The sequence below is a fragment of the Orcinus orca genome, chromosome 1 (genome assembly GCF_937001465.1).
Source record: "Orcinus orca chromosome 1, mOrcOrc1.1, whole genome shotgun sequence".
NCBI lineage: Eukaryota > Metazoa > Chordata > Mammalia > Artiodactyla > Delphinidae > Orcinus > Orcinus orca.
The window spans coordinates 177,169,077-177,193,260 of NC_064559.1; the positions used below are offsets into that span (position 1 = coordinate 177,169,077).

General features: G+C 59.8%; 2 protein-coding genes across 9 annotated transcripts in view; both read right to left on the minus strand.

Moving 5' to 3' along the window:
• Positions 1-879: 879 nt before the first annotated feature.
• PTPRF (protein tyrosine phosphatase receptor type F) overlaps positions 880-24,184 on the minus strand; it is an 86,267-nt gene continuing 62,962 nt past the window's right edge. For 3 of the 8 annotated variants that reach the window (XM_049693966.1, XM_033421914.2, XM_049693969.1), the window contains 22 exons: positions 21,069-21,095; positions 19,619-19,736; positions 18,961-19,539; positions 18,193-18,290; positions 17,760-18,013; positions 17,575-17,668; positions 16,741-16,956; positions 16,309-16,463; positions 13,612-13,727; positions 10,432-10,464; positions 9,425-9,522; positions 6,407-6,530; positions 6,061-6,236; positions 5,240-5,359; positions 4,768-4,922; positions 4,404-4,689; positions 4,125-4,303; positions 3,786-3,912; positions 3,489-3,614; positions 3,070-3,224; positions 2,848-2,983; positions 880-2,569 (listed from right to left, as the gene is read on the minus strand). In XM_049693966.1, coding sequence (XP_049549923.1) covers positions 2,501-2,569; positions 2,848-2,983; positions 3,070-3,224; positions 3,489-3,614; positions 3,786-3,912; positions 4,125-4,303; positions 4,404-4,689; positions 4,768-4,922; positions 5,240-5,359; positions 6,061-6,236; positions 6,407-6,530; positions 9,425-9,522; positions 10,432-10,464; positions 13,612-13,727; positions 16,309-16,463; positions 16,741-16,956; positions 17,575-17,668; positions 17,760-18,013; positions 18,193-18,290; positions 18,961-19,539; positions 19,619-19,736; positions 21,069-21,095 — 3,441 coding nt within the window. In that variant the 3' untranslated portion in view covers positions 880-2,500. The remainder of the gene's footprint in view (positions 2,570-2,847; positions 2,984-3,069; positions 3,225-3,488; positions 3,615-3,785; positions 3,913-4,124; positions 4,304-4,403; positions 4,690-4,767; positions 4,923-5,239; positions 5,360-6,060; positions 6,237-6,406; positions 6,531-9,424; positions 9,523-10,431; positions 10,465-13,611; positions 13,728-16,308; positions 16,464-16,740; positions 16,957-17,574; positions 17,669-17,759; positions 18,014-18,192; positions 18,291-18,960; positions 19,540-19,618; positions 19,737-21,068; positions 21,096-24,184) is intronic. The other 5 variants (XM_049693971.1, XM_049693977.1, XM_033421917.2 and 2 more) reach the window with 5 other exon arrangements.
• SZT2 (SZT2 subunit of KICSTOR complex) overlaps positions 13,734-24,184 on the minus strand; it is a 227,496-nt gene continuing 217,045 nt past the window's right edge. The window contains exon 64 of the mRNA XM_049693960.1: positions 13,734-14,398. Coding sequence (XP_049549917.1) covers positions 14,126-14,398 — 273 coding nt within the window. The 3' untranslated portion in view covers positions 13,734-14,125. The remainder of the gene's footprint in view (positions 14,399-24,184) is intronic.

The window sequence follows — 24,184 nt, forward strand, 5'->3', positions numbered from 1 at the left end:
CCCTACCCGGATCATGTGCGTTCCTTGTAGTTTCTCGTATTTGTCGGTCTGTTTCATGCTTCCAAGACCTTGTGCAAGTTGCTCTCTCCATTGGAAATGCTGTTCCCATCTTTTGAAAGTAGCCCTTACTCACCCTATGAAACACTCAGAAGCCAGCTTATGTCACCTCCTCCAGGAAGCCTTCCCTGATCCTGCCACAGGGTGAGGTGCTGCCTCAGTGCACCCACAGCACCTCTGTGTTGGGCTCATCGTGGCACTCTCTCTAGTCTGGTCACTGCTGACTACATGTATTTTTCTTCCTCACTTGTTCTGGGTTTTGCTTGGCTTCTGTCCCCAGAAGTTCCATATGGTTTGACAACCTGGTAGGACTTATCTGATCACCAGTGGAGAGACCACTGCAGATGTTGCTGTGTGTCCAGGGGCCAGACGGCCACACTGTGTCCAGTACCCACATTGCAAGAATTATCCGAGTCCTCACTAACCAATTTCCATACCTTCTTGGCCTCCACTGCCACAGTGCCAGCCTTCTCCTTATGGCAGGGGAGGAAGAGAGGGAGGAGGTGACGGAAGGGGATGTGTGTGGTCTGGGGAGTCCTGGTACCCACAACGTGGCGACCCAGAACATGGTGGGGGTGAGGAGAGGCAGGGGGTGTGCTTCTGGCCCGGGGAGTCGCGGCCCATGGGAGGTGCTCCTTCCACGCACTGTGGCTCAGCCTTCAGGCTCCCATCAGAAAGTGGGCACCAGGCCAGGAGCCCGTCTTCTCACAGGTCCTCAGGACAGCCTCGCTGTCTCCTGAGGAGCAGGAAATCGGCAGAACCTACCCCTAGGGACTGACTTAGAGAGCCCAGACTCCGCAAAGAGCCGAGACAGAGGCCCGGTTTGTAAGAAATCTGATTATTCAAATTTATTACCATCAAGAATTATGCAATGATGCTGTAGTTTTCTTAACAAATAGAAAACAGACTGTGTACAACAGTGAACTCTACAGCACTAGCATCCACAAGGTAAAAATGAATGTCTCATTCAACATTACCAACCCTGGATTGTTGATCCTGACCACCTACTTAGATCTGGGGACGTCTGCCTCGAGTCCCTCGGCTAAAACAGCTATGCACCCTTCCCGCCCCCACTTACCTACCTAGATAGTGCTGCCCAGAGGGAGAGGCGGCTCCCTGCCTCTCAGCAAGCCGAGATAATAAGGATTGAGTATAGTACCACTGAGAGAAGTCCAGTAGTCTTGCCACATTGGTTTAGGAGGGCATCTTTGAAGGAGTGGAAAAGAGCGATTCTCAGGGGCTTTGAAAACAGCTGCAAACCAGGGAGGGGAGTCATCTGGCCCCTGCTCCGAGGACAGATGTGTGCTACGAGGCCCACTGGCATGCACCTGAAGGGCCAGCTGCACCCCTGCTTGGCCCAGAGGTGTGTGGGGCATGGCACACACCCTGACTGGTGCCCATCACCTTGGCCACACGGCCAGACCCACAGCCTACCAACACCACGCCATCCCACAATGCTGGGGACAAAAAGCAAGGCTCTGCGGACCCAGAGGGAATCCCAGGCACACGGAGCCATCTCCCCTTCTCAGGGGTTTGAAGCAGAGGCCAGGGGATGACTCTTTTTTTTCTTGTGTTTTTTTTTGTTTGGATTTTTTTGTCTGTTTGTTTTTTGTCTTTGCTTTATCTTTAAACTTTGCAAACGATGGTGATGAGGAATGCCTTTCCAGGCTCCCCCAGACACGTCTGTGGTTCTGGGCTGTGAATGTTAAACACACACTGGAATAGACGACTGGGGATGAGTGCTTCCTACCTCCGCCCCGCCCACCACTGTCTATGGGGCCCAAAATAAGGCTCTTATGGAAAAACAAAACAGAAATTAAACCAAAAAAAAAAAACTGTTTCCCTGCATTTGGCTAAAACAGGATCTTGTCTGAAGGGCTGGAAGAGCAACTGGATCAGCGATGCCTCTGCGCAGGCTGGCGGCCCCAGCTCCACACACACGAGGAAGGCACACTCCATCCTTCAGCAGTGAAAGTCGTACCAAGAAAGGGTCCAGAGCGAATTCAAAAGAGAACACAAGCTACACCGCAACCCCATTCTGCAGTTAAGAATTTGTAAAAGGAAAAGTCAGAGGGAAGAGGCTAGAATCCCTGTCTACCCCACTTAAAGTATAAAAAAGGAGGCTTTGCTCCCATCCCCCCCACGAGAAGAAGCATGAGAAACGCGGCAGCGGAACAGAGAGCTCGCAGGGGCTCCAGGGCGGGCCTGGTGGACAGAGACGTGGCCTCAGTGCACGCCTGCCGGCCCACCCCCTCGCCCAGGGCAGTTCTGGGCTCTCCGTTCGGTGTGGCAATGTTCCTGAAACGCTGTGATCCCGGTGGGCTGTGCTCTGCCAGCAGCAGCACCTGTGCAGGAGGGCTGGATGATGGTCGGTATGGCTCAGAGGAGCTGGGTCCCCTCCGGAGCCCCCAGGTGGGGGCAGCGGAGGAGAGGGGGGCGGTGGTTACGTTGCATAGTGGTCAAAGCTGCCGAGGTACTCCAGGGCCGCGCGGTAGCACAGCTGGTACTGGTCCTGCCGGGACAGGGGTCTGGTCAGCGCAGACCGCGATGGAGGATACCCCGACACGCAGCCCAGGGCACTCGCACTGCAGCCAGTGGGTCATGGACTTAGCCTCTGCCTCTGCTGGCCAGCAGCAGGGGCCAGATCCAGACATCTGCCCGGGCTTCCCCCTGCCACCCCAACTCTGCCCCTAGATCGTGTACCCGGATGGTACCCTGTGTACCATCACCATCCTTCCCCAGCACGTGTCTGTGAGGAGCTGGCTTTGGCATGGCCAGTGGCCTGCATACCTCCGTCTGCACCATGGCTGGGCGCTGTGTGCGCAGGGTCTTCACGGTCTGGAACATGTCGACCACGCCCTCGTAGCGCATCCGCTCCAGGACGATGCTCAGCGTGATGAACACCCCGGTGCGGCCAACACCGGCACTGCCCAGGGACAGTGCTGGGTCAGGGCTCCTGCCCCCGAACCCCCAACCCCCCACACGCCCAGACCTCCATGGGGTCGGCCCCACCTGCAGTGCACCGTGATGGGCCCATCCTGCCCGAACTGCTCCTTGGTCTTGTGCACCTGCCCGATGAAGTCGATGAAGCCCTCGCCCGTCTTGGGCACGCCCTGCTCTGGCCAGTCTGTGAACTGGAACTGCCGGATCGTCCTTGACTGCCCATCCTGGGAGAGGTGGCAGAGGCCGGGGTCAGGGCTGGAGCTTCAGGCGGCAGCCCCCCAGGGCAGGCGGACAGTGCGGTAGCACAGGTAAGCACCCTGAGGTCGTTACACCGAGGCCACCCTGGGAAATGGGCTTGCACGCCCACAGCTCACCTTCGATTCCTGCAGCTGGAGCTGGGGCACCACAAAGGCAGCCCCACCACAGGGGCTCTGGCAGCGTTACAGACAAGCTTTCGTACAAATATACACACTCCCCTGTCCACTCACCCTGGCATCTGTGACCTTGAATTCACGCAGGATATACTGGGGCATGTTGTACTCAGCCATCGGGTCAACGACAAAGTACTGGTAGCGAGCAGAGCGCTCCGCGGGCCAGTACTGGTGGCACTTTTCCTGTGGACAGAGGGCCCGGCCCCAGGGTCAGGTGGGGAAAAAGTGGGGAGGGGAGCTCCGGGTTTCAGAGGATTCGGGGGCAGGATGCCACAGGTGGTGATAATGGGGTCTGAGGCTGACAGGGCCGGGAGAGGAAGGACACGATAGAGAAGGGGTGGCTGGCGTGCTCACCCTGCCCATCTCCCGAAGCCTGGTAAGCATGACGATGATGGTGGAGTTGTGCTCCCACAGCATGCGCCAGAAGTCCTCGGTGCTCTCCGCCAGAGGCCCCTGCGTGGCGATGTAGGCCTTCTGCTGTCTGGGGTGGACATAAGACTGGACATGCTGGAGGTGCTGCTGTCCCCCGAGTCTCCCCATGGCTGCCTAGTCCCTTGGGGCCCCGGTCAGATCACCCCTCCTCCAGGAAGCCCACCCTGGTCTTCCAGGCTGGCCCTACTCTGTTGCGCCCCCAGCCGGCCAGGAGCAGGCCTGGCTACCGTGGGCGTGGTGGGCAGTCACAAGTGTGCTGACCTATAGCCATCCAGAAAGCTGGCATTGATGTAGTCGGAGCCCTCCACGCCGCGGATGGGTTGCAGACACACACGGGTCAGTTCGTAGGGCATGATGTTCACCAGGCGGTTCTTGAACTTGTTGCAGGGCAGGTTGGCGCTGATGAAGCGGGATGTGTGGGCCTTGGAGCTGGCCAGCAACTAGCGAGAGGGAGAGGCTGGTCAGGCCTGGCTTCCTGAAGGACTGTCCCCGGGACCCAGTCCAGGCCCTGGAGCCAGGCAGGCCCAGCCCTGAGCCCACCTTGAACTCCAGCTCCATGGCAGTCACACTTTCCCCAGGAGGCACTTGGCCCAGCTTCTGGATGTGGGCATAGAGGTTGCGAGCAGGCACCTCCGTGTGTCCACACGTGGCGGCCTCCAGCAGTGCCTCATGGATGAACACGTACTGGTCCTCGGTCTGCACCATGTAGTTGCGCTGCGACCGCATGCACGTCACATGGCCGTAGATGTCCACCGTCTTCTCATGCTTCATCCGCTCCAGCATGGCGTCGATGACGATGAAGCAGCCCGTGCGGCCCACGCCCGCACTGCAGGACACGGACTCAGCCTGGGCAGGGGCCCACCCCACCTCTGCCCCACCCCCCGGTGGCGTGGCACTCCCTCACCTGCAATGCACCACCATGGGCCCGGCGTCCAGCGGGTTGCAGGCCTTGACCCGCCGCAGGAAGGCCAGGATGGGGGTCGGGTACTCGGGAACTCCGTGGTCTGGCCAGGCCATGAACTGGAACTGACGCAGCTCCCGCTTCTCACTGGAGCCACTCTGGGGAGGAGAGCGGGGAGAGACGGTGTGACCAGGGAGTGTACCCTCTACAGACTCAGGGCAGGATGCCCCAATGCTGAGGCCAGACCCCGGCTTTCCAACGGGACTCAGAAGCCACACGGGGCAGCCTGAAGGAGCTCGGGTGCTGCTTCCATCCATGCCGCCCATGGCACCGGCTGTCATGGTGCGCTCACACCTCCAAGCCCCGACCTCCAACACCGGGCTCCCACTCGCCCCCTTCCCCGCCAGCGCACCATGTTCAGACCATTGTCCTCATAGGTCCCGGCCGGGGGACAAGCACGGGGGCAGGACCATACCTTGTGGAGCGCAAAGGTGCGCACAGTGTAGGTGGCCAGCTCCACTGTGTCCAGCAGGGTCACCTGGATGAGGCCGTAGGTCTCGGTGCCACGGGGTGGCCAGTACTGATCGCACTTCACCTGCAGAGGGACAGCAGGGCAGGGTGCAAGGGTGTTTGGAGGTACCCAAAGGCTCAGGTGGGCAGAAGCAGGGTGGGAGGTCTAGCCCTCAGCCCCGAGCTCTCAGATCCATTATGCCACCCCTCACCAAACCCTATCATGGTCTCACGATACGCCTCCACCCCTGCCCTCACCAGGGGAATGAGGGACGTAATTGAAAATTGTTTATTCATGACCAGATTTCACCAGGCACATTTTCTGCCAAATTTACCCATAACGTTTATGCACCATTTTCAAGCTCTGTAAATTTCACGTTCCAGTCAACGCTTTGCTGTGCATAAACAGATAACAGCGGCTCTTTCCACTAATTAACTTAGGAGACGTGTTAATGCCCCAGCTACACTCCAGCATCTGGGGAACACGCGAACATCCCAGAAACATGCCAGCAACTGGGGAGCATGTTAACATTCTTGGAAAACGACAGCATCTGGGGCAACATATTAACATGCTGGGAACCCACTAGTATATGGGGAACATGCCACATCCCAGGAACGTCCAGCAGCTGGGACACGAAGACACCCCAGGAAAACAAGAGCACTTGGCAAGTCCCTTGAGGAGCTTCTTCCCACAGGGATGGGAAAAGGTGTCTGAAGTCACCTGCTGGCTGAGTATCCACTGCCACCCCCCTCCCCCGCCCTGGGCAGGGCTCTGCACAGCCTTACCCGGGACTTTTCCTCCAGCCGTGTCATCATGACCACAGTGGCTGTACGCTGCTCCCACACCATCCTCCAGAAATCGCCCATGGTCTCAGGCAGCGGGCCCTGCGTGGCAATGTAGGCATTCTGCTTGCGGTAGCCATCGATGTAGTTGGCGTTGATGTAGTCACTCCCCGGGACACCTATGAACAGGCAGGAAGGGACATGGGAGAGCATTACCCTGGGGCCTCCAACCCAGTCCATCCACACCTCCTCGGTGCACCCTGGGACCTGTGGGCCTCTCCTGGAGGATGAAACGTCACCCAGCGAGGAGGAGATCAAGGGGATGGGAGGGGGCCCGCCCTCGGCTCACCATCAATGGAGGTAAGGATGACTCGAGAGTGGTCGTAGGCAATGACGTTGGCGTAGCGGTTCTTGGGCTTGTTCACCTCCAGGTTTGAATTCTCCCATGTGAACTGCTGTCCAGGGTCAATTGACTGCAGGGAATGGAGGAGGCAGGTGGAGTGAGGCAAGAGCTGGCTACCTAGTGCCTCCAGGGAGACCCAGCCTTCCAGCTGGTGTCCACATCCGGCCTTCACTCCCGGTTCACAGCCAGCCGCTCTACTGCATGGTGCCGGTGAAGGCTGAGCACCAGCGCCCCTGGCCACGGAGCGAAGAGGCTGGCACGGCACCGATCAGCAAGGCGATGGACCGAAGACTCCTCTGACCAAGGTACCACAAATCCCCTCGCCCAGGAGAGTGGTCTGGGGTGGGGTGGGGGCTAGGGAAGTCCCTCAAGCCCTGAATCCAGCTAATGAATGAGTGCAGAAGCAACAGCGGCCAGCTGCGCACGACCCAATGTTGCTGGGGCTCTGGCCAATGCTGCACGGCCTTGCCCAGCTCTCCTCTTCCCTCTCTGGCTGTTCCTTCCCATAGGCAGGACGCAGTGCTCCTCTGGAGTTCATTCCTGGGCCCTCTTTGCACTCTCCAGCCCTTCCTGGGTGAGTTCACTTGCTCTCAGGACCTTACGCCCATATGCTGGAGCTGCCATAACCCCAGCTGGAGCCCAGAGTCTCCCCTGAGCTCCCAGTCTGAATAGCCAGCAGCCCCTTGGACATCCCACCCGGACATCCCACACTCCTTTGGTCTCAACCCTTGCCAAGCTGAGCTCATCAGCTCCCCCTGCAAACCCGGCTCTGCTGCTGGAGCTCCATCTCAGTGAAGGGCACTGTCCCCATTTACCCCAAAGCCCCGGCCACAACCTGCAAGTCATCCTCAAAACTCCTCTGTGCCCCATCCCATCACTCCCAGCCCCTCAGCTCTCTCCAACCTGCTGCCAGGGCCTCAGCCAGGCCACCTCTGCTCAGACTTGGCATCTCCCTGCCTCTTCACTTGGCCCCACTCCGTCCTGCAGCCGGAAAAATCCTTATAAAATGCAGATCTGTTGATCAATTCCCTGCTTAATGTCTCCCATGGCTCCTCATCGCCTCAGATGATAATAGTAACAGCTGAGGCACAGCGAAAACTTACCGTGTGCTTGGCACTGTTCTCAACACTCTGCGTGTATTCCCTCATCTAATCCTCCCATGAAATAGGTTCTATTACCACCCTCCTTTTACAGACGAACACCACCCGAAGTTCTCAGCATAGCACACCGTGTCCTCCAGGTTTTGGCGCCAGCCTGTCACTCTCCACGGGTCAGCGAGCACTGCTTCCGTGAGACCCCAGCACACCCCACCCCTAGCCTGCTTGCCTCGGTGCTGTCGGCCGGCCGACCTTCTCCGCACGTCTGCATGTTTAACCCCAGGGTATGAGGTCACATTCAGTGTCTCTCATCTGTCGGCGCTCGTCTCCCCGCTGGCTGAGCTCCCTCTGGGCACTTGCCTCCACACCCCCAACACCCAGCACAGGCTAAGTGCCCGACGATGCCAGATGAGCGACTGACTGACGGTTAAAGGTAACACAGCTATGGGATCCTGGCTGCAGGAAAGCTCTCGGCAGGCCGGGTGGCCAGAGGAGGCTTCCTGGAGGAGGAGGCTGTGGTGAGGAGAGCGCAGACTGGAGCAGAGAAGAGGCAGAAGGTGGACGGGGGACACCGAGTCTGGACAGTGAGCCGCAGAGCCCCATGGGAGGAAGGGCGGCGTGGGACGTGGGACTGGATGAGTGTGGGCGGGAGACCAGGCCAGGTAAGGAGCTGGAGGCAGGGAGGCCCCCTTAGCGGCTCTGTCCCTCTCATGGCGGGGCTGTGCAGAGCAGGCCCCCAGTGGGCGCTCTGCAGGGAGAAGCAGCACGCCTTCCTCGCGGCACAGGTGATCAGCAGTTCCCCGGCCAAGCTCAATTTCCTCTGCGGAAACCTGGCTCACAGCCCTTGAAGGGGAGCCCTGGTGCCCGCGATAGCAGCCCAGCTGAGGGTGGACATCTGACTGGAGCGGGGCGGGCTCACAGGCAGGGTGGAGCCAGCCCGTCAATCACCCATCTACCCACCCGTCATCCTGTGCCAGGGCTGCGCTGCGGGTGGGGCGGGGGGTTGGAGGGGCCGAGTGGGGCAGAGGCAGAAGATGCCTTAACAGCACCTCCGCCCGTGCTCCTTAGAGGAGGTGGGGCTCTCCTTATCACCTCCTTTACACCCCTTTCACTAGCAAAGCACCTCCCCAGCCAGGAGCCTGGAAGCCCTGACTCTGGGCAGGAGCAGTGCTCTGAAGTCTGAGCCCCCAGCAGATAGGGCCCAGGCCAGAGTGAAGGGAGTACCTGGAGGGCCCTGAGCAGGAGGGTTTGTGCAGCCCAAGTGGCAAGATTCAGGCCCCCCAGCTCCCCGTCTCTGTGATCTGTACTCTGAGAACACCCGTGAGCACATGCATGTGCAGGGTACAGGCTGACAGACACATTCCACTACTCAACAGCTGCGTGACCTTGGGCAAGTCACTTCCCCTCCTCTAAGCCTCAGCTTCCTCATCTGTAAGATGGGATAACACCAATATCCGTTTCACAGGGTGTGGGGAGGGCAGAATGGTATGCAAAGTACCTAGCCTAGAGCTGGCCCGCAGGAAGCTCTCCATAAATGCCAGCTGTTATTACTGACCTGGGTGTGTGTGTGTGTGTGTGTGTGTGTGTGTGTGTGTGTGAGACAGAGAGAGGGAGAGAGAGAGAGAGAGAGACCTGTCTGCCTCTGTTAGCATCGGGGCATGTGACTGAGTGTCCTGACCCGGGGATCTGGAAGGGCCTCTGTCAGGCCCAGAACCTGAGACCTGAGGAGTTGAATTCCCTGCTGGCCACTGCTGACCCCTCCAGTGTGTGTTCTGGAGAAGCCTGGAGCCCGAGGCAGGAAAGGAGCCGGTCTGGGGCCAGGCACATGGTGGGGGGTGTGAAGCGGGGGTGAGGGGGGAAGTCTCACCTCGTATTCCTGGGAGAACTTGAGGCCGTCGTTGGCTTTGAGGCGCTCGATGTTGTCCGCCAGGTCGGTGATAGGGATGGGCGGGTGGTCTCGCATACCTGGAAGCAGGGCACACACAGGCAGAGTTAGCGTGAGGCCTGAGAGGGGTGGTGGAGACAGCCCCAATGCATGTATGTGCACATGTGGACACGTGTGACCATGGAGCACTCGTCACTGGTGGCATGGAGACGGCGGCACATGCGGCGACAGGGATGGCGGGGCACACAGTGGCTGGGGGTGGGAGCGGGAGAGGACAGAGGTGGAAGGGCGTGTGGTGTGAGCACGAGTGAGCATGTCCGTGTGACACGGTGCTGAGTGGCGGGTTCTCCACAGGCATGGGAGGCCTCCCCCCTCCCAGGCCGGGGCCGGAAGCACAGGTGGAAGGCAGTGGACAGGATGGGGCTGGGCTGCTTCAGCCTGCACCCCGCCTGCGGGTCCTGCCTCTGGACAGCACTCCTGCCCTCACTGGCGCCAGTCACCATGGGAGGCTGGGTGATGTCCCTGTCCCAGCACCCAGCATGTGGATGGAGTGATCACGATGTACATGGCAGAGACGTGGAAGAACTCAGAGGGAGAAGCAAAGGGGAGGAGGGAGATGTGGGGAAAGGGAGGCAGGGAGACAGGAGAGGAGTCGGACTGAGATGGGAGAGGGGTCGGACTGAGACGGGAAAGGGGTCGGACTGAGACCGGAGAGGGGTCGGACTGAGATGCGAGAGGGGTCGGACTGAGACCGGAGGCGAGAGGCAGAGACAGACAGAGTGGCGGGAGGGAAAACAGGGCGGGAAGAAGGGGGCAAGGTGGGGAGAGAGCAGGATGGACAAAGAAAAGACGGGGCAGTGAGAAGGTAGAGAAAAGAGAGGAAAGGGGAGAGAAGAACTCAAGGAAGGAGGGAGGCGATGGGTGAGAGAAGTAGAGGAAACACACAGAAGCCAGAGTGGGCCCCAAACACGGGAACGCAGAAAACTAACTTGAGATATTCGGGCAACTGGGGACACTGGAACCTGCAGAGAAAAAGAACAAAAACAGGGGGGCAAGAGAAGGAAACCCGTTAACCTCTGGTTACACTGCTGCTGAACACAGTGCGGGGCTGGGGGCTCGCAGGGGCAGTCCCACCGCAGCCCCCTCTGCCCCCCGAGGAGCAGATGCATCTCCCACCCAGAGCCTGGGCGGTCTCAGGGGCCTCTTTCTATGATGGAAGTCTAGGTCCAAGCCAACCTCGTGCCCTCTGGTATCAAAGTTTGACCCTGACTATTTCCAGATGAACTGGCAAAAGGGAAGTGTGCTTTCAGAGAGAGAGATGAGGCATGTGCAGTGAGAAACAGAAGGGTGAGTCCACACGAGGATGTGCAGATGGGGACTGTATCACTCTTTCAGCTTTTCTGTGCGTTTGAAGCATTTTCAGAAGAAGAGTTAAATTATGAGAGAAAATAATAAACATCTGCTGAACGAAAAAAACGAGAAGGAAACCCTCAGCCGTGGACAGTGCTGCCATCGCCGCCACCCCTTCTGGTCGCCGGTTCCCTCCCAGACCACCCCTGTGCACAAAGACACCTCTCCCCACCAGCAGTCCTGTTCCCCGATCTCAGCACCTCGGGTGACCCTCACTGTGCCCCTCCCCACGGTCCGCCCGGGGCCACAGCCTCCTGTCCTTTTGGACCCCCATCCCTTTTAACACCACCTCTGACTGCCTGTGCTCCACCCCGCCTTCTCCTCTCAGATCCCTGCCCTTTCCCCCGGGCCCTGCAGCCACAAGGATCCAGACCCCAGCAGGGCCTTCACACACACTTGCTCATTCCCCACTCACTGGGCCTCAGCCCGCTGAAATGCTCCTGCCCCCAGGACCCGCCCAGCACACGCTCTCCAAGGTCCCAACTGCCGAAGCCAAAGGCCTCTGTCTGGGTCCTCCTTGCACAGCCCTCCCCATCTGGCCTCTGGGACACTCTTCTCCCCGAGTTCTCTCTCCCTCTGGCTCCTCCTCCTTGGCTATCCTTCACCCATCCTTCCTCAACATTTCACCTCCTTCCCTGGCTGCCCTTCGTCTGCTCTCTTCCCCCGCTCCCTCTTCCTGGGAGAGCCCATGTATTTGCAGGCGTTGACCACTGCGTGCTCCCTGGCATGCCCCACGCCCGTGGTTCCAGCCAGGAGGTTGGTGCGGAGGTCTCCCTGGACCCTCCCACCCCAATGCTCAGCCAGCAACCACAGAGGCATCCTGGGACCTCTGCCCCCATTTCCTCACCCCACATGGAATCAAGCCTGAGCCCTGCTGCTTAGGTCTCGCTCATGTCTCCCCACTGCCACCCGCCTCGTCCAGGTCCTCAGCACCTTCTCAACGGCCTGCCTCCCCAAGTTCTCCCCTTCCAATCTGCCTTCCACATGGCAAACAGAGCTATGTTTCTACAGCACAATTCTGACCCTGTTGCTGCCCTGCTGAAAACCTTTAATGCCTCCCTGGAACCCTCAAGACAAAGTCCAAACCCCTTAGCCTGGCGTGCAGGTCCCTCTGTGACCGGACCTCGGCCTAGCCCTCCAGACTCATCTCTGGGCTCTCAACAACCCCAGCTCCAGGGCCGCAGGACACAGTGCCCGAAAGCTGCTTCCCCACATGCTACTGCCATAGAAGGGAGTTCCCTCCGTTCCCTCCCACCCCCTCTCTGCCCGACTAAGGCCCACATCCCTTGGCTTGGCATCCCTCTCAGAGGAGGCTTCTCTGCCCTCCAGGCCCCAGCTTTGATTCCTTGAAGATCTGATCACATCTGGTTGCAACAGCCTGCTAAGTCAGCCTGGCTTTCTCTCTTTCAGGACACGTGCCCTTGGAACTCAAGTCAGCATGTTGTCAGGGAGCCCAGGCCACAGGAGGGGAGCCGAAAACCTCAGGTGAGCTCACAGATGACTGCAGTGTCAACCATAAGACATGAGAATGAATGAGTCTCCAGAATTCTGGGGTCAGCAAACTTTTCTAGAAAAGGCCAGCTAGTACGTATTTTTGGCTTTGTGGACATATGGTGTCTATCACACCTACTTAGCTCTACTTTGTAGTATGAAAACAGCCACAGACAATACATAAATGAATGGGCGTGGCTGCGTTCCAATAAAACTTTATTTGCAGAAACAGATGGTGGGCTGCATCTGGCCTCGGGCCATAGTTTGCTGACCCCTGATCTAAATGATTCTGGCTCCCAGCTTTTGAGTCTTTCGGCCGAAGGCCCAGACATTCTGGAATAGAGACAGGCTGCTCCTGCTACGCTCCCGTCTGGATTTCTGACTCATGAAGACGGTGACAATAGTACATAATTGTTGTTTTCAGCCACGGAGTTTTGCGGTGATTTAACACGCAGCCATGAGCAGCTCGTGTACACACAAACCCTGTGTGTTGGAGTTCACTCATTCATTCAGCTGCCTTGTGTTTGTTTCACAGGCGCTCAACAAGAGTCCACCATGTGCACAACCCAAGGGATGGGAGAGGAAGAGGACAGTTCCTGGCTCCACAGAGCTCCGTCACTGAGGCAGTTCCAGCCCAGGGTGGGAGGCGTCATGATGGAAGCAGCATCTGGGAGCCGAGGAACGACCCTGCCCACAGGGAAGAGGTCTGAGCTGTGTCTGCTGGGGCACAGGGAGGGAGTGACAGCTCAGGTAGAAGGGGCAGCCAGAGAGCCCCGTAGCAGTGGCGGGGAAGGAAAGGCGGGCACCAAGCCCTGTGCGGGGTCCCTGTACTCGCACAGGATATCTGGGGCCAGCCACCAGAAGGGCCAGATGTGGGCACCCCAGCCCGCCACACGGGTCTGATGGGCCGTTTCCCACTAACAAACCTCTCGTGTGCAGGGACCAGAGCACGGGTGCAGAGGCTGGCCACCCCGGGGCTGGGATGTGGCTCTGTGTGGGTCCCGGGCCCATACTTGGAGGGCGTGACCAAAGACGAGGTCGGGTCTGAGCAGCTAGCTGCCCCCCAGCCCCAGAGGCTCCCGGGCCCTGCGGTGCCTGTCCAGCTCTTGATATAGGGGTTCCTCGGTCACTTCATCAAAGTGGATGGGTACAGGGAGAAGGGCAGAAGGGAGGAACAGGAAATGGGGGCCAGGGTGAGGCCAGGGTCCCTCGGGGGAGACCGGCAGGCCTGGGTGGGGCAGGCAGGCAGGCTGAGGGGGCCACCCTACCTGGGGTCTGGTAGTTGAGCCGCCGCATCTCCACGGGGTCGGAGGAGTGGGCCAGCAAGGAGTCCTTCAGCCCAATTGACTGCTCATCCTTGGACGACGGGGAGTGGGTCCTTTTCCTGGAGAGGCAGAAGGGCGGTTGGTGAGAACTGAGGTCCAGGCGGAGAACAGAGATGCATGGCATAGCCTGCTACCACAGAGGCCCTGTGTCCACGGCCCTGCTCCTGCCACCCCAGCCTGGGGTCTCTGAGTGCAGGGGAGCCAGGGCCAGAGCAGCTTCACATGAGAGGACACAGGGTGGAGGGTGCGGAGGCAGCGGGAATAGGGGGTGGACAGAGGGCCAGCCCAGCGAGAAAGGAAGGGGCCGCAGAGGCTGTGGCTCCTTCCCGTAAAGGGCAGGTCACTGCCGGGCAGTGGCTATTGTCTGCAAGGGCCCCACAGCTGAGACAGCAGGAGCCACCAGGAGGAAACATGCAAAAGACACCTAAGATATGCAAACATCACAGAGAGCTGGGCCTCAGCTATCTGGCTCTCGGTACAAGGGTAGAGGTGCAGAGCAGCAGGGGAGGGACGGGGAAGGCGTCCCCCTAGCTGGGCAGAGTCCTCCCTTGCTGGCCTCGGCTCCCCGGGCTACAGGGACAGGATGAGAGACAGACTGCAATGTCCAGCTGCTGACAAGTATCCAGGGGCCGCTTCTGCTCGGTGGACACAGGTGTGCTTGGGGAAGAAACTTACGCGAGTGTGCATGAGTGTGCAGCACACACTTCCCCGCTGCCCTGCAGCCAGTGCTCTTTGCACATAGGCCAGACTCTGTCCCCTGCAGCGCTCAGGTAACCTCAGAGACCTGGGAGCCTGGGGGAAGGCTCTGGCGAGCTCAGAGTCTGTGCCTGCAGGGGAAGTGGTGGAGGTCTGTGCTTCACCTGTGCCCGGAAAAGGGGCATCCCCTGTGCAGAGCACCAGTCGAGAGAGTGACAGAGCCTGTCCCATCGCCTGCCAAGCTGACCAGACAGCCGCAGGCCAGGAGGCTTCCGGCCCAAGCAGCGCCCCTCCCTGCTGGGCCCGCAGTGTGCATGGGGATAAGAAGTGAAGGGGGAAGCGCGTGAAGAGAGAAGGAAGGGCTCCTACCTTTCTCGTTTACTAGGTCCCGAAAGACAGACAAGGACAGAAGAAAGGAACGGTCACTGTTTCCGCCAAGCACTCAGACCCTCTCACGACATGGGGGACACTGCGGACCCATCTATGACACCCACGTGGCATTCACGGGGAGGCGCTGCCTCTCCTGGCAGACACCAGGACCCAGAGGCAGTGGGGGGAGGATGAATGGGTGTGTGGAACCCTCCTCAGGTTCCCCACCCATGGGTCTCCAGGCCCTGAACCAGGCGAGACTGTCCCTATTCACCCTGGGAGGAAGGAGCTAACTTCAGGAAGAAGGCACCAGGTCCAGGTCAAGGGTCAGGGTCAGGGGCGGGGAGAGATGGGGCACTGGGGACAGGAACTCGTGTGTGAACATGTTCAGACATACGGACCAACAAGCGTTCACTGACAGCCTTGCGCTGGGTGCTGGAAACAGGCCCAGTGACGTTCCCGTGGAAGCACCACTGCACAGTGGGGGACAGTGTGGCGAAGGGGTATAGGAGGGGCCCGGCAGAGCCTCGTGGGCACCAGAGCCTGGAAAGGAGTCTTGAAGGATGAGATGGCAGTTGCCCGGGCAGGGGGAAGGAGAGCTGCAGAGCGGGGGGGCTCAGCCCGGGCTGGCCGGGAACTGCACTGGTTCAGTGACGATGTCGGGGTGTCGGCAGGGGCCAGACCGACCAGGCATCTGATGGACCTCAGGCTACAGAGATTGGACTATAAAACTCTTTAGTTAAAACTGAGAAGTGTTAAGCTGAGGGTGACAAAGTAAATCTTTGGAAACACCTTTCAGGCTGGGAGGAGGATGGAGAGGAAGGGGAGACTCCAAGATTAGGAGACTGCAGCTACCCGAGAGAGGACTGAGGTGTGCCGTGTGCACGTGCATTACCTCGTGGGGAGCCTACGGTGGGGAGGGGGGAGCAGGTCCAGTGATATCTAGGGCAGGACTCACGGGAGACTGGGTGGAGGGAGAGGGAGGAGGGGAGAGGGTGACACCCAGGTTTCCGGTTGATAACTTGGTGGATGGGCCCGTCCCCTGTGATAGGGACCCTGGGGGAGGGCTGTGGGAAGGGTCAAGACACCCTGAGTCTGGGACAGCTGCAGATGCTATGGTCACAGCAGGCACTGAATAAACGTCTGCCAAGTGAATGTCCACGGGCACACGGCCCTGGAGCTGGGTCTGGACCTCTCAAGGCCTGAGCAGGAGAGCCAGGCAGGGAGTCATTTAGGGATGGTGGCAGAGGGGGTGCTGAAGGGAGGAGACCAGGAGAAGGCCGTGTCTTGAAGCTGAGAGACAGACAGGCTCACATCCACTGAAAACACAGAGACGGACACACAGACATGCCCGGGGATGCACGTGAACAAGCCCTCTGTGAAGCTAAGGCTGCTCATCGCACCTGGGCCACACCCATGGGTGTGCACACGCACTGCTTCTGCTCTCCTGGCTTCCCACCGAGCCCAGGGGTGCACCCTGGGGCGCAGGCCGGTGTGGCTGCCCCAGGCCTGTATGCACCCGGCCAGGGAGCGCCTGAGAGTCCAGGGCAGGTGGCCGTCCACGGGAGCACTCACCTCTTGAACAGGAGAATGGCGATGACAATGAGGATGATGAGGATGACTGCCAGGACGGGGCCCGTCACCCACAGCATCTCGGGCTCCTCCTGCTGCTGGGCTGGTGTCACCTGGACCACGATCTCGTCGGAGTAAGGGCTGGAGGCATAGCGCTTCTGTGGCCCAGTGGGGGAACAGCACAGGTGGTGAGCCCGGGTGAGAGCTCCCACCCTCTGCCCCGCCAACCTGGAGAATGGGCTCTGGGCCTGGTCTCCCAGAACTAAGAGGCTGACCTGGGCCTGGTCAGCTGACTGGGACCCTAGGGCTAGGTCAGGTCTGGCGTTCTGGGTCTTAGGGGTTAGGGCCTTGAGACCCCAGTGCAGGTATGGGGCCTCTGGGGTGTTTGAGACTGGCCTGGGGGGTGTGTGGTCAGGCCCTGGGCCTTAGGCAGACCTGGTCCACGGGTTCCTTCAGGGAGGCAAGCACAAAGCACTGGTAGCTCAGGTCTGGAGACAGCGGCCGGTTGTAGAAGCCCAGGTAGCTCTTCTTGTCCCCCAGGGTGAAAGTCTCAGGGAGCACGTCCACCTGAGCGGCCACGTATGGCTTCAGCCGCTCTGCCTGCCGCCGCTGCCGCAGCTCCCCACCGCCCTGCTCGATGGCCTCCAGAAGCTGACAGAGCAGAGGACAGGAGTCACGCAGGGGCCTTGGAGCACATGCTCCCGGGCCCGGGGCCTGGGACATACGCCCCCTGGGATGAGGTTAGGCTCACCTTCCACGTAAGGGGCTCAAGCCTGGCCTGACTCAGAGTCCTCGTAGAATCATGCTGAATGCCAGACAAGGCAATGCCCCTCCTCCTAGCCAACCCGATAAGAAGGGGCCCTCTGGGTAACCTGCCCCAGCCTAACCTGAGAGGGCTGGCTGCACACCACTGCGAGAAGAGCATGGCAGATTCCAAACATGCTGGGGCTCCACTCTAGCCCCTCTGCGGCCTCCAGACCCTGCGGACTCCGAAGCTTACAGGGCCCAGGATTCTCTAGATCTGAGAGATGTCTCTGCCACTTCCCACCCCAGGGGATCCTCCTCAAACCCCTTTGGGGGAAGTCTCTGGAAGCCCTCTAGGAGTTCTCTGAAAGCGCCCAGGGACCAGCTCAGCATCTGTCTCCCTAGAGATGAGGGCAGTCTGCCAATCAGAGAGTGACTCCAGTTTGGGGGGGGTGGTCCCTGGGGCCACAGCCAACCACCTCAATGGGACTGTCATCAGCGCTACCCTTCCTGGTCCCCAGGCACCTCGTCCAGCTCCAGCTCCTCGGGCGTGCTCCATTGCGGTGCCAGCATGCTCCCTCCTACACGGTCAATGGGCACCACCATGATGTAGAACCACCTGGGCGGGCAGAGGGGGGGAATCAGGACCGTCATCGCCTGCGCTCGCGTGGCCGGCCCTGCCCTCCTCCCCTGAGGCCTCGTCTGCACACCTGACGAGCGAGGGGTCCTGCACGTGGGGCATGGAGAGAGTGAAGCGGCCATCCGCTATGTAGGCAGAGGCAGGCAGCGGCTTGTGCGGCAGGAGGTCGGGGGCTGTGCGAATGGACACGAGGTGCTGCAGGCCCCCCGCACTGCTGCCACGGTTCATCAGCACGAACGAGTACTCTGTGTTCGGCTGCAGGTCTGCGATCAGCTTCCGCATAGAGTGCCCATCCACCTCCACACTCTGCCCGTTGTACAGAATCTGCGCGGCACGGGGGCAGGCAGCACGTTTGAGTGAGGCTTCCCATCATGGGCCTGCGGGGCAGAGCACGCGCCCACGCCCAACCGGGATCCAGCATGACAAACACACACGCAGAGGCTGGGACTGCAATGAGGGACCGCAGCAGTGTGTGTGTGCCAGGTGCAGCTGACTTCACCCACCTTGAAGGGTACAGCTGACTTGTAGGAGTCAGGGACCTCCCAGCTGAGCAGCACAGATGTCTTCATTGCAGCCTCCACACGGAAGTTCTTGGCAAACACTGTTGGGATATAAGGAGAGAGTCAGCTCTGGCTGTGTAGCTGGGGTGAATGGGCCTCAAGGTTTCCCGGCCAGGAAGAGATGCCGCGCGGGGGCCCAGGGGGTTAGGAAAGGCTGCAGAGGACCAGGCACCCCCCCACTCCCGCCAGCTTCAACCGCACACAGTTCAGCTCCCAGCCCCGGCTCTTCCTCGCAGCGAGTACCGAGCAGGGCAGATGCCACAGGACCCGTGGTCAGGATCTCCAGAAGTGCTTGGGTGAAGCTGGAGCTTACAGACACCAGGTCAGAGTGACCACAGGTCAGTGGGACTCAGTCAGAAGCATGTGGCCGCACACCAGAGCACAGTGGGCTGTGTTCACTAGAGGTCAGTGGGTCGTGGCCCCAAGAGATTAGTGTCGCATACCCAAGAGTGGTGATGCAGTCAAAAGATATCAGTGGGTCAAGGTCACGAGAGACTGGAGAGTCACACAGCAGAGGTCAGTAGGTCAAGGACAGCAGAGGTCAGGGGTCACACACCGAGAACGTGGCACCCCTTCACTAGAGGTTAGTGGTCATGGACATGAGAGATTGGAGTGTCACACACCAGAGGTTGGTGGATCACAGTTGCCAGAGGTCAGTGGGTCAAGGAGAGCAGAGGTCCCCAGGCGCAGCCACGTGCCCACAGCACGCACCTTGCTCCACGGGCATGGTCCGGGACTGGATGCTGGGGCTGAGCGGGCCGGCGCCTTTGCTGGTGCGTGCACGGACCTTGACGTCATACGTGGTGTCTGGCTTGAGGCCGGAGAGCATCAGGTGGGTGTCGGCAGTGATGTTGCGCAGCTCCTGCTGGCTGTTGATGTCACGGTACACCACGGTATAGTTGGTGATGCGCCCGTTCCTCTCCGCCAGCACCGGGGGGTCCCAGGTCAGTTCCGTGGTAGATGTGGTCAGCCCTACCACGCGCAGGTTTTGGGGAAAACCGCTGGGAGCATCCTCGGGGGTCGTGATCTCCTTCTCGAACTCCTCGCCCGGGCCGGCCCGGTTCTTGGCAGCAAGCCGGAAGATGTAGGTGGCCCCTCTGTGCAGGCCAGTGACCGTAAAGTGCTGGTCGTCCTTGCCAAAATCGATGGTGTTGGGCCGCACCTCGTCGGCCCGGTGGTACTGCAGCCGGTAGCCCAGCAGCTCCCCAGGCAGCTCCTTGGGTGGGTGCCACTGGAGCAGCGCAGTGTTCATGGCCGTGGTGCTGACCATCATGGTGGGCCGGCCTGGGACTGAACAACCACGCACTGGGCTCTGGCCCTGCCCCCCCCTTTGGCCCCGCCTCCGCTCCGTCCTCGACCCCTCACTCACCTGCTCCCGTGGTCGTGACAACTTTGGGCTTGCTGCGAGCACCGTCCCCCTTGGTGGTGTAGGCGGCGACGGTAATGGAGTAGGTGGTCTCCGGGGTCAGGCCGCTGATGGTGGTTTCCTAAGGCAGGAGGAAGGGCCCATTCCCATCACGGGAGAGCAAGGAGGGACCAGAGCAGGCCAGCCACCTCAGGACGTTAGCCGGCAGGGCCCCCCCAGGGCACACAGGGCCAGAGGTCCCCGGAGAGGGGGCTGTGAGCTGCTGGACTCTGCAGAAGGCAGGACAGGCAGGTGGATGTGTGCCCAGGAGGACCCAGCCCATGCCGGGAGCACCAAGCCTAAGGCAGACAGTCTGCTCATTCTTCCTTTCACACAAGAACAAAGTGCCGCACTGTTCCTTCGCTCCATTGTACCATGAATGACACCTCGTGAGGTCTGGGCGCGTGTGCCACACAGAGCTCACGGCCGCGCATGCACAGAGCACCTTGCGTGGCTCTCGGCACACACATGCATGCAGCCTGCGGCTCCTCCTGCACCAGCAGGCGGAGGGCCACCTGTAGATACTAACGCATGTGCACGCACACCACAGAGCGAGTTGGAGGGGTGGGCCGGGGTGCCACCCTGCAGGACCAAGTCGGGACCCCTCCTGTTCCCCTCTAGGCACTGGCTCTGTGAGCACCTTATGCCCTGCAGTGCTTCCTGAGCCAGGGAGGGGAGACGAGGACAGAGAAACCCCACCCTGGGGAGCACACTGTCCCCAGCGATGCCTGAGAAGTCAGCCAGGGCAGCGTCCCCCTGCCTTGGCAGGCCTTGCCCACACGCCCATCTCCAGCCAAGGCATCATTTCTGGACATGCCGAGAAACACCACGGGAGGCCAAGCCACACCACACAGAGGGAAAAGTGGGGAAAAGGGAGGGGAGCACCGCGCAGTGGGAACAGAGCTGTCACCACCAACCCTGGTGTCCCTCCAGCTCTGAGCCTCGGGTGGGGCCGCTGCAGCTGCCACCAACCTCTCGCAGGTCCCCTCCTGCCCTGGCTGGAGGGTCTCCCAGGGCTGGGGCTCCGGAAGACACCGATGCTGGAACCCAGCCCCCAGCCTCCCTTCCCAGCCTGCGCCTGGAGCAGGTGATTTTTCACTCCGGGGATCAATAAGGCCTAACGATCAGGATCGGATTTAACTCCATCTCCATCTGGCTAGAGCAGGGGCCAGGCCCTGGTCGATCTTGAACACAGGCCTGAAATTGCCGCTCGACAGGTGAGAAGTAAGGATTAGAGGAAATGCCAATCACTGCTCAGCTCGGGGCTCCTGCCTAAGCGCCAGTTTTCTCTGGACGTGGCTGGTGCCCTGCGGATCTTGGCGGCTCAGGCTGGGAGGAAAGGTGGGGGAGGGGGAGTGTCCCACGAGCCCAGCCTGACCCAGGTCTTGCCCGCGCTCGCACACCTCTTACTTACATAGTCCTCGGACTCCTCTGGCCGCCACTGACCGCGGGAGAGGGAGAGAAAGGGAGACAGGATGTGAAGGACTCTGGCTCTGATGGGGTCTGGCCAGGGAGGGCAGATGGTGGGCACGGGCCTCTGGAGTGCCCTGGGGGGTGGCAACCCAGGACCACTCCCCATCCAAGGATCCCAGCCCCTGCCCCACGAGCCCAAATGTGTGTGGGCCCAACTGTGGGCACCAGGGCTGAGGAGGTGAGACCTGGAGAGCGGATGGCCAGAGCGAGAGGGCTCCCTGACACTGAGGGGTCGTAGGGCGCCACCTGGAGGTACTTCGAGGGAAAGGCTGCCAGACTTGAGGGGTGGGCTCCACAGCTCAGGCAGAGGGGAGAGAAGACGCCGAGGGCAGTACATCTGTTTTGCCGGGGCCAGTCCTGGCCTAGGCTTGCCAACCTGGTATGATTATTCACAATGTCTCCTCTCACTCTCAAAAGTATCCCAGTTGGGAAGACAGATTAGCCAGTGGCCCTAGGCAAGGAGGGTTGCCCTAGGAACAGCAGGAGCTATACTGTGGCTGGAAGAGGCCCAGGCCGGATGGCCAGCAAGATGATAAGGGCCGTGAGTGCCAAGCTCAGAGCCTGGACCCTGCCCCACAGGCAAAGGGGAAGCCCTCAGACCCCTGGAATGCCTGAAAATCAAGGTAGGAAGGCATATTTCTGGGCTGGCACTGCTGCTTATTCTTGGTACATCCTTCTTCAGGCCATGGTGCATGTAGGTTTACTAGCTGGACAGGTAGAGGGAGGGAGGTTCTGTGGCACTGGAGGGCTGGCGGCTGGCAGCTGTCCAGCACAGCACAGGGAGATGGTCCATGCCATCCCCAGGATAGACGTGCCATGGGGTCCTCCGGCCCAGCGACCCTCGCAGTGCTGGTCTGGTCTCTGTCCAATGGCCCCAGTGCCTCTGTTCTGGGAAGCTCTCTTGTAAAGTCCTTGCGAGCAGTGTGGGACAAGTACGGGAGGAGGCCATCAGCTGTCCCTCCTGGCCACGGCCACTTTCTAGGGTGTGGCTGGGCCCGGCGCTGCTCTAGGTTCCTTGCCTGGGGTATCCTGCCATGTCCAAGCCAGGCCTGGGAACGGAGGTGCTCACGAGGAGGAGAGTGAGAGAGAAGAATGGAAAGACAGAGGCTGAAGCAAAACAGAGGGAGAGAGGATGGAAGGGATTAGAGGACAGGAAAGAGAAGAGAACGAGACAGACAAAAACACTCAGGGACAGGGAGAGACAGAAACAGAGAGAGGAAGGAAAAACAGACCATGGGAAAGGGACAAAATGAATGGATAAGGAAGATGTGGCACAGACACACAATGGAGTATTACTCAGCCATATAAAGAAACGAAACTGAGTTATCTGTAGTGAGGTGGATGGACCCAGAGTCTGTCATACAGAGTGAAGTAAGTCAGAAAGAGAAAGACAAATACCGTGTGCTAATGCATATATATGGAATCTAAAAAAAAAAAAAGAAAGGTACTGATGAACCTAGTGGCAGGGCAGGAATAAAGACGCAGACATAAATAATGGACTTGAGGACACGGGGTTGGGGGGAAGGGGGACCTGGGGCGAAGTGAGAGTAGCATCAACATATATACACTACCAAATGTAAAACAGATAGCTAGTGGGAAGCAGCCGCATAGCACAGGGAGATCAGCTAGGTGCTTTGCGTCCACCTAGAGGGGTGGCATAGGGAGGGTGGGAGGGAGGGTCAAGAGGGAGGGGATATGGGGATATCTGTACGCACATGGCTGATTCACTTTGTTGTACAACAGAAACTAACACAGCGTTGTGAAGCAACTAAACTCCAATAAAGTTGTATTAAAATAAAAAAGGAGACGGGAGGTGGAGTCAGAGACCTGGAGAAACAGACAAGCTTGAGATGGAGACACACATGACAGGAGACAGGTCTGGCCACACAGCGGTGGAGGCACGCCCCCCACGGTTCTTTCAGAACTGACAGGGCCTGGACTGAGCAGATGGTGCTGTGGGGAAGGACAGGCCGTGGTGTCCTTGACCAGGTGCTCGGGGGACAGCTGGGCCCTGTGGCCAGGCTGGGGACCGGGCCCCATCTGCTCTTCTCCTAGCTTGGAGCAGAACAATCCACTCCCGGCGGAGCTGCAAGGGCAGGCCCTCCGCCTTCACTCGGCTTCCCTAGAGCCCGGGCTCGTGTTTACCTCCTGTCACAGGTTGTCTGTGGCCAAGAGGACAGTGTCCCTCATCCTATGGCCCAGCTCCCGCCAAACCACTTAGGACCAGAAGGGGGCACCCGAAGTGAAGTGGCTTCTTTGGAACCCCACTGGCTGCAGCTGTGCTGCTGGCCCCCTGGGGCAGGAGGGGCCAGAGGGAGCTCATTCCCAGGATGTTTCTGGGTGGGTGTGTCCGCTGAGACTCCAGGAAGAGCCCTCAGCCTGCCCCAGGAATGCAGGAGGGTCCAAAAGCCCACTTCCTCCACCCCGTTCCCTCAGCACCAGGCAGGCCAGAGGAGGAAGAGGGCGCCCTCTGGGCATTGGGCTGAGTCCAGCCGGAGAGACAAAGGCCCTCGTCTGCCTGTGGGTAAGTTCACCTCTAAGCGCAGCACGTAGAACACAGGATACGTGCTTGCACCTATCTGGGACAGGCGGGGGAATCGGGCTCTACCCCGCCACGGCCCGATTCTGGATGGAAAGCCCCTGAGCACAGACACACCAGGCATTGTGAATCTTCAGCAGAATATTTTGGGTGGTAACTCGTGGTAGCAATTACAGCCCTTTCCCAGGAATCCTGAGACCAGGCTTCTTATCTGAGCTCAGCCACCCCTTACTGGGAAATTCAGGCCCCCTCGCCTAGCCTCCCAGTACCCCAGGTTTTCCATCTGGGTAGCCAACCAGTGCTGAGAATAGCCCAGGGACTTCACCCCAAGCTCACAGGCAAAATCATCCTCCTCTGAGGACAAAGGGCACAGAGTGAGGTGTGCCACTGGGCGCAGGCCCAGCCCTTGAGAGCAAACATCAGGGGCTGTGCCACCCCACTGCGTACCAGGCACAGAGCAACACCCCAGCCTGGCCATTCACAGAACTCTGCAATGCCGCGGGCCAAGTCAGGGGAGA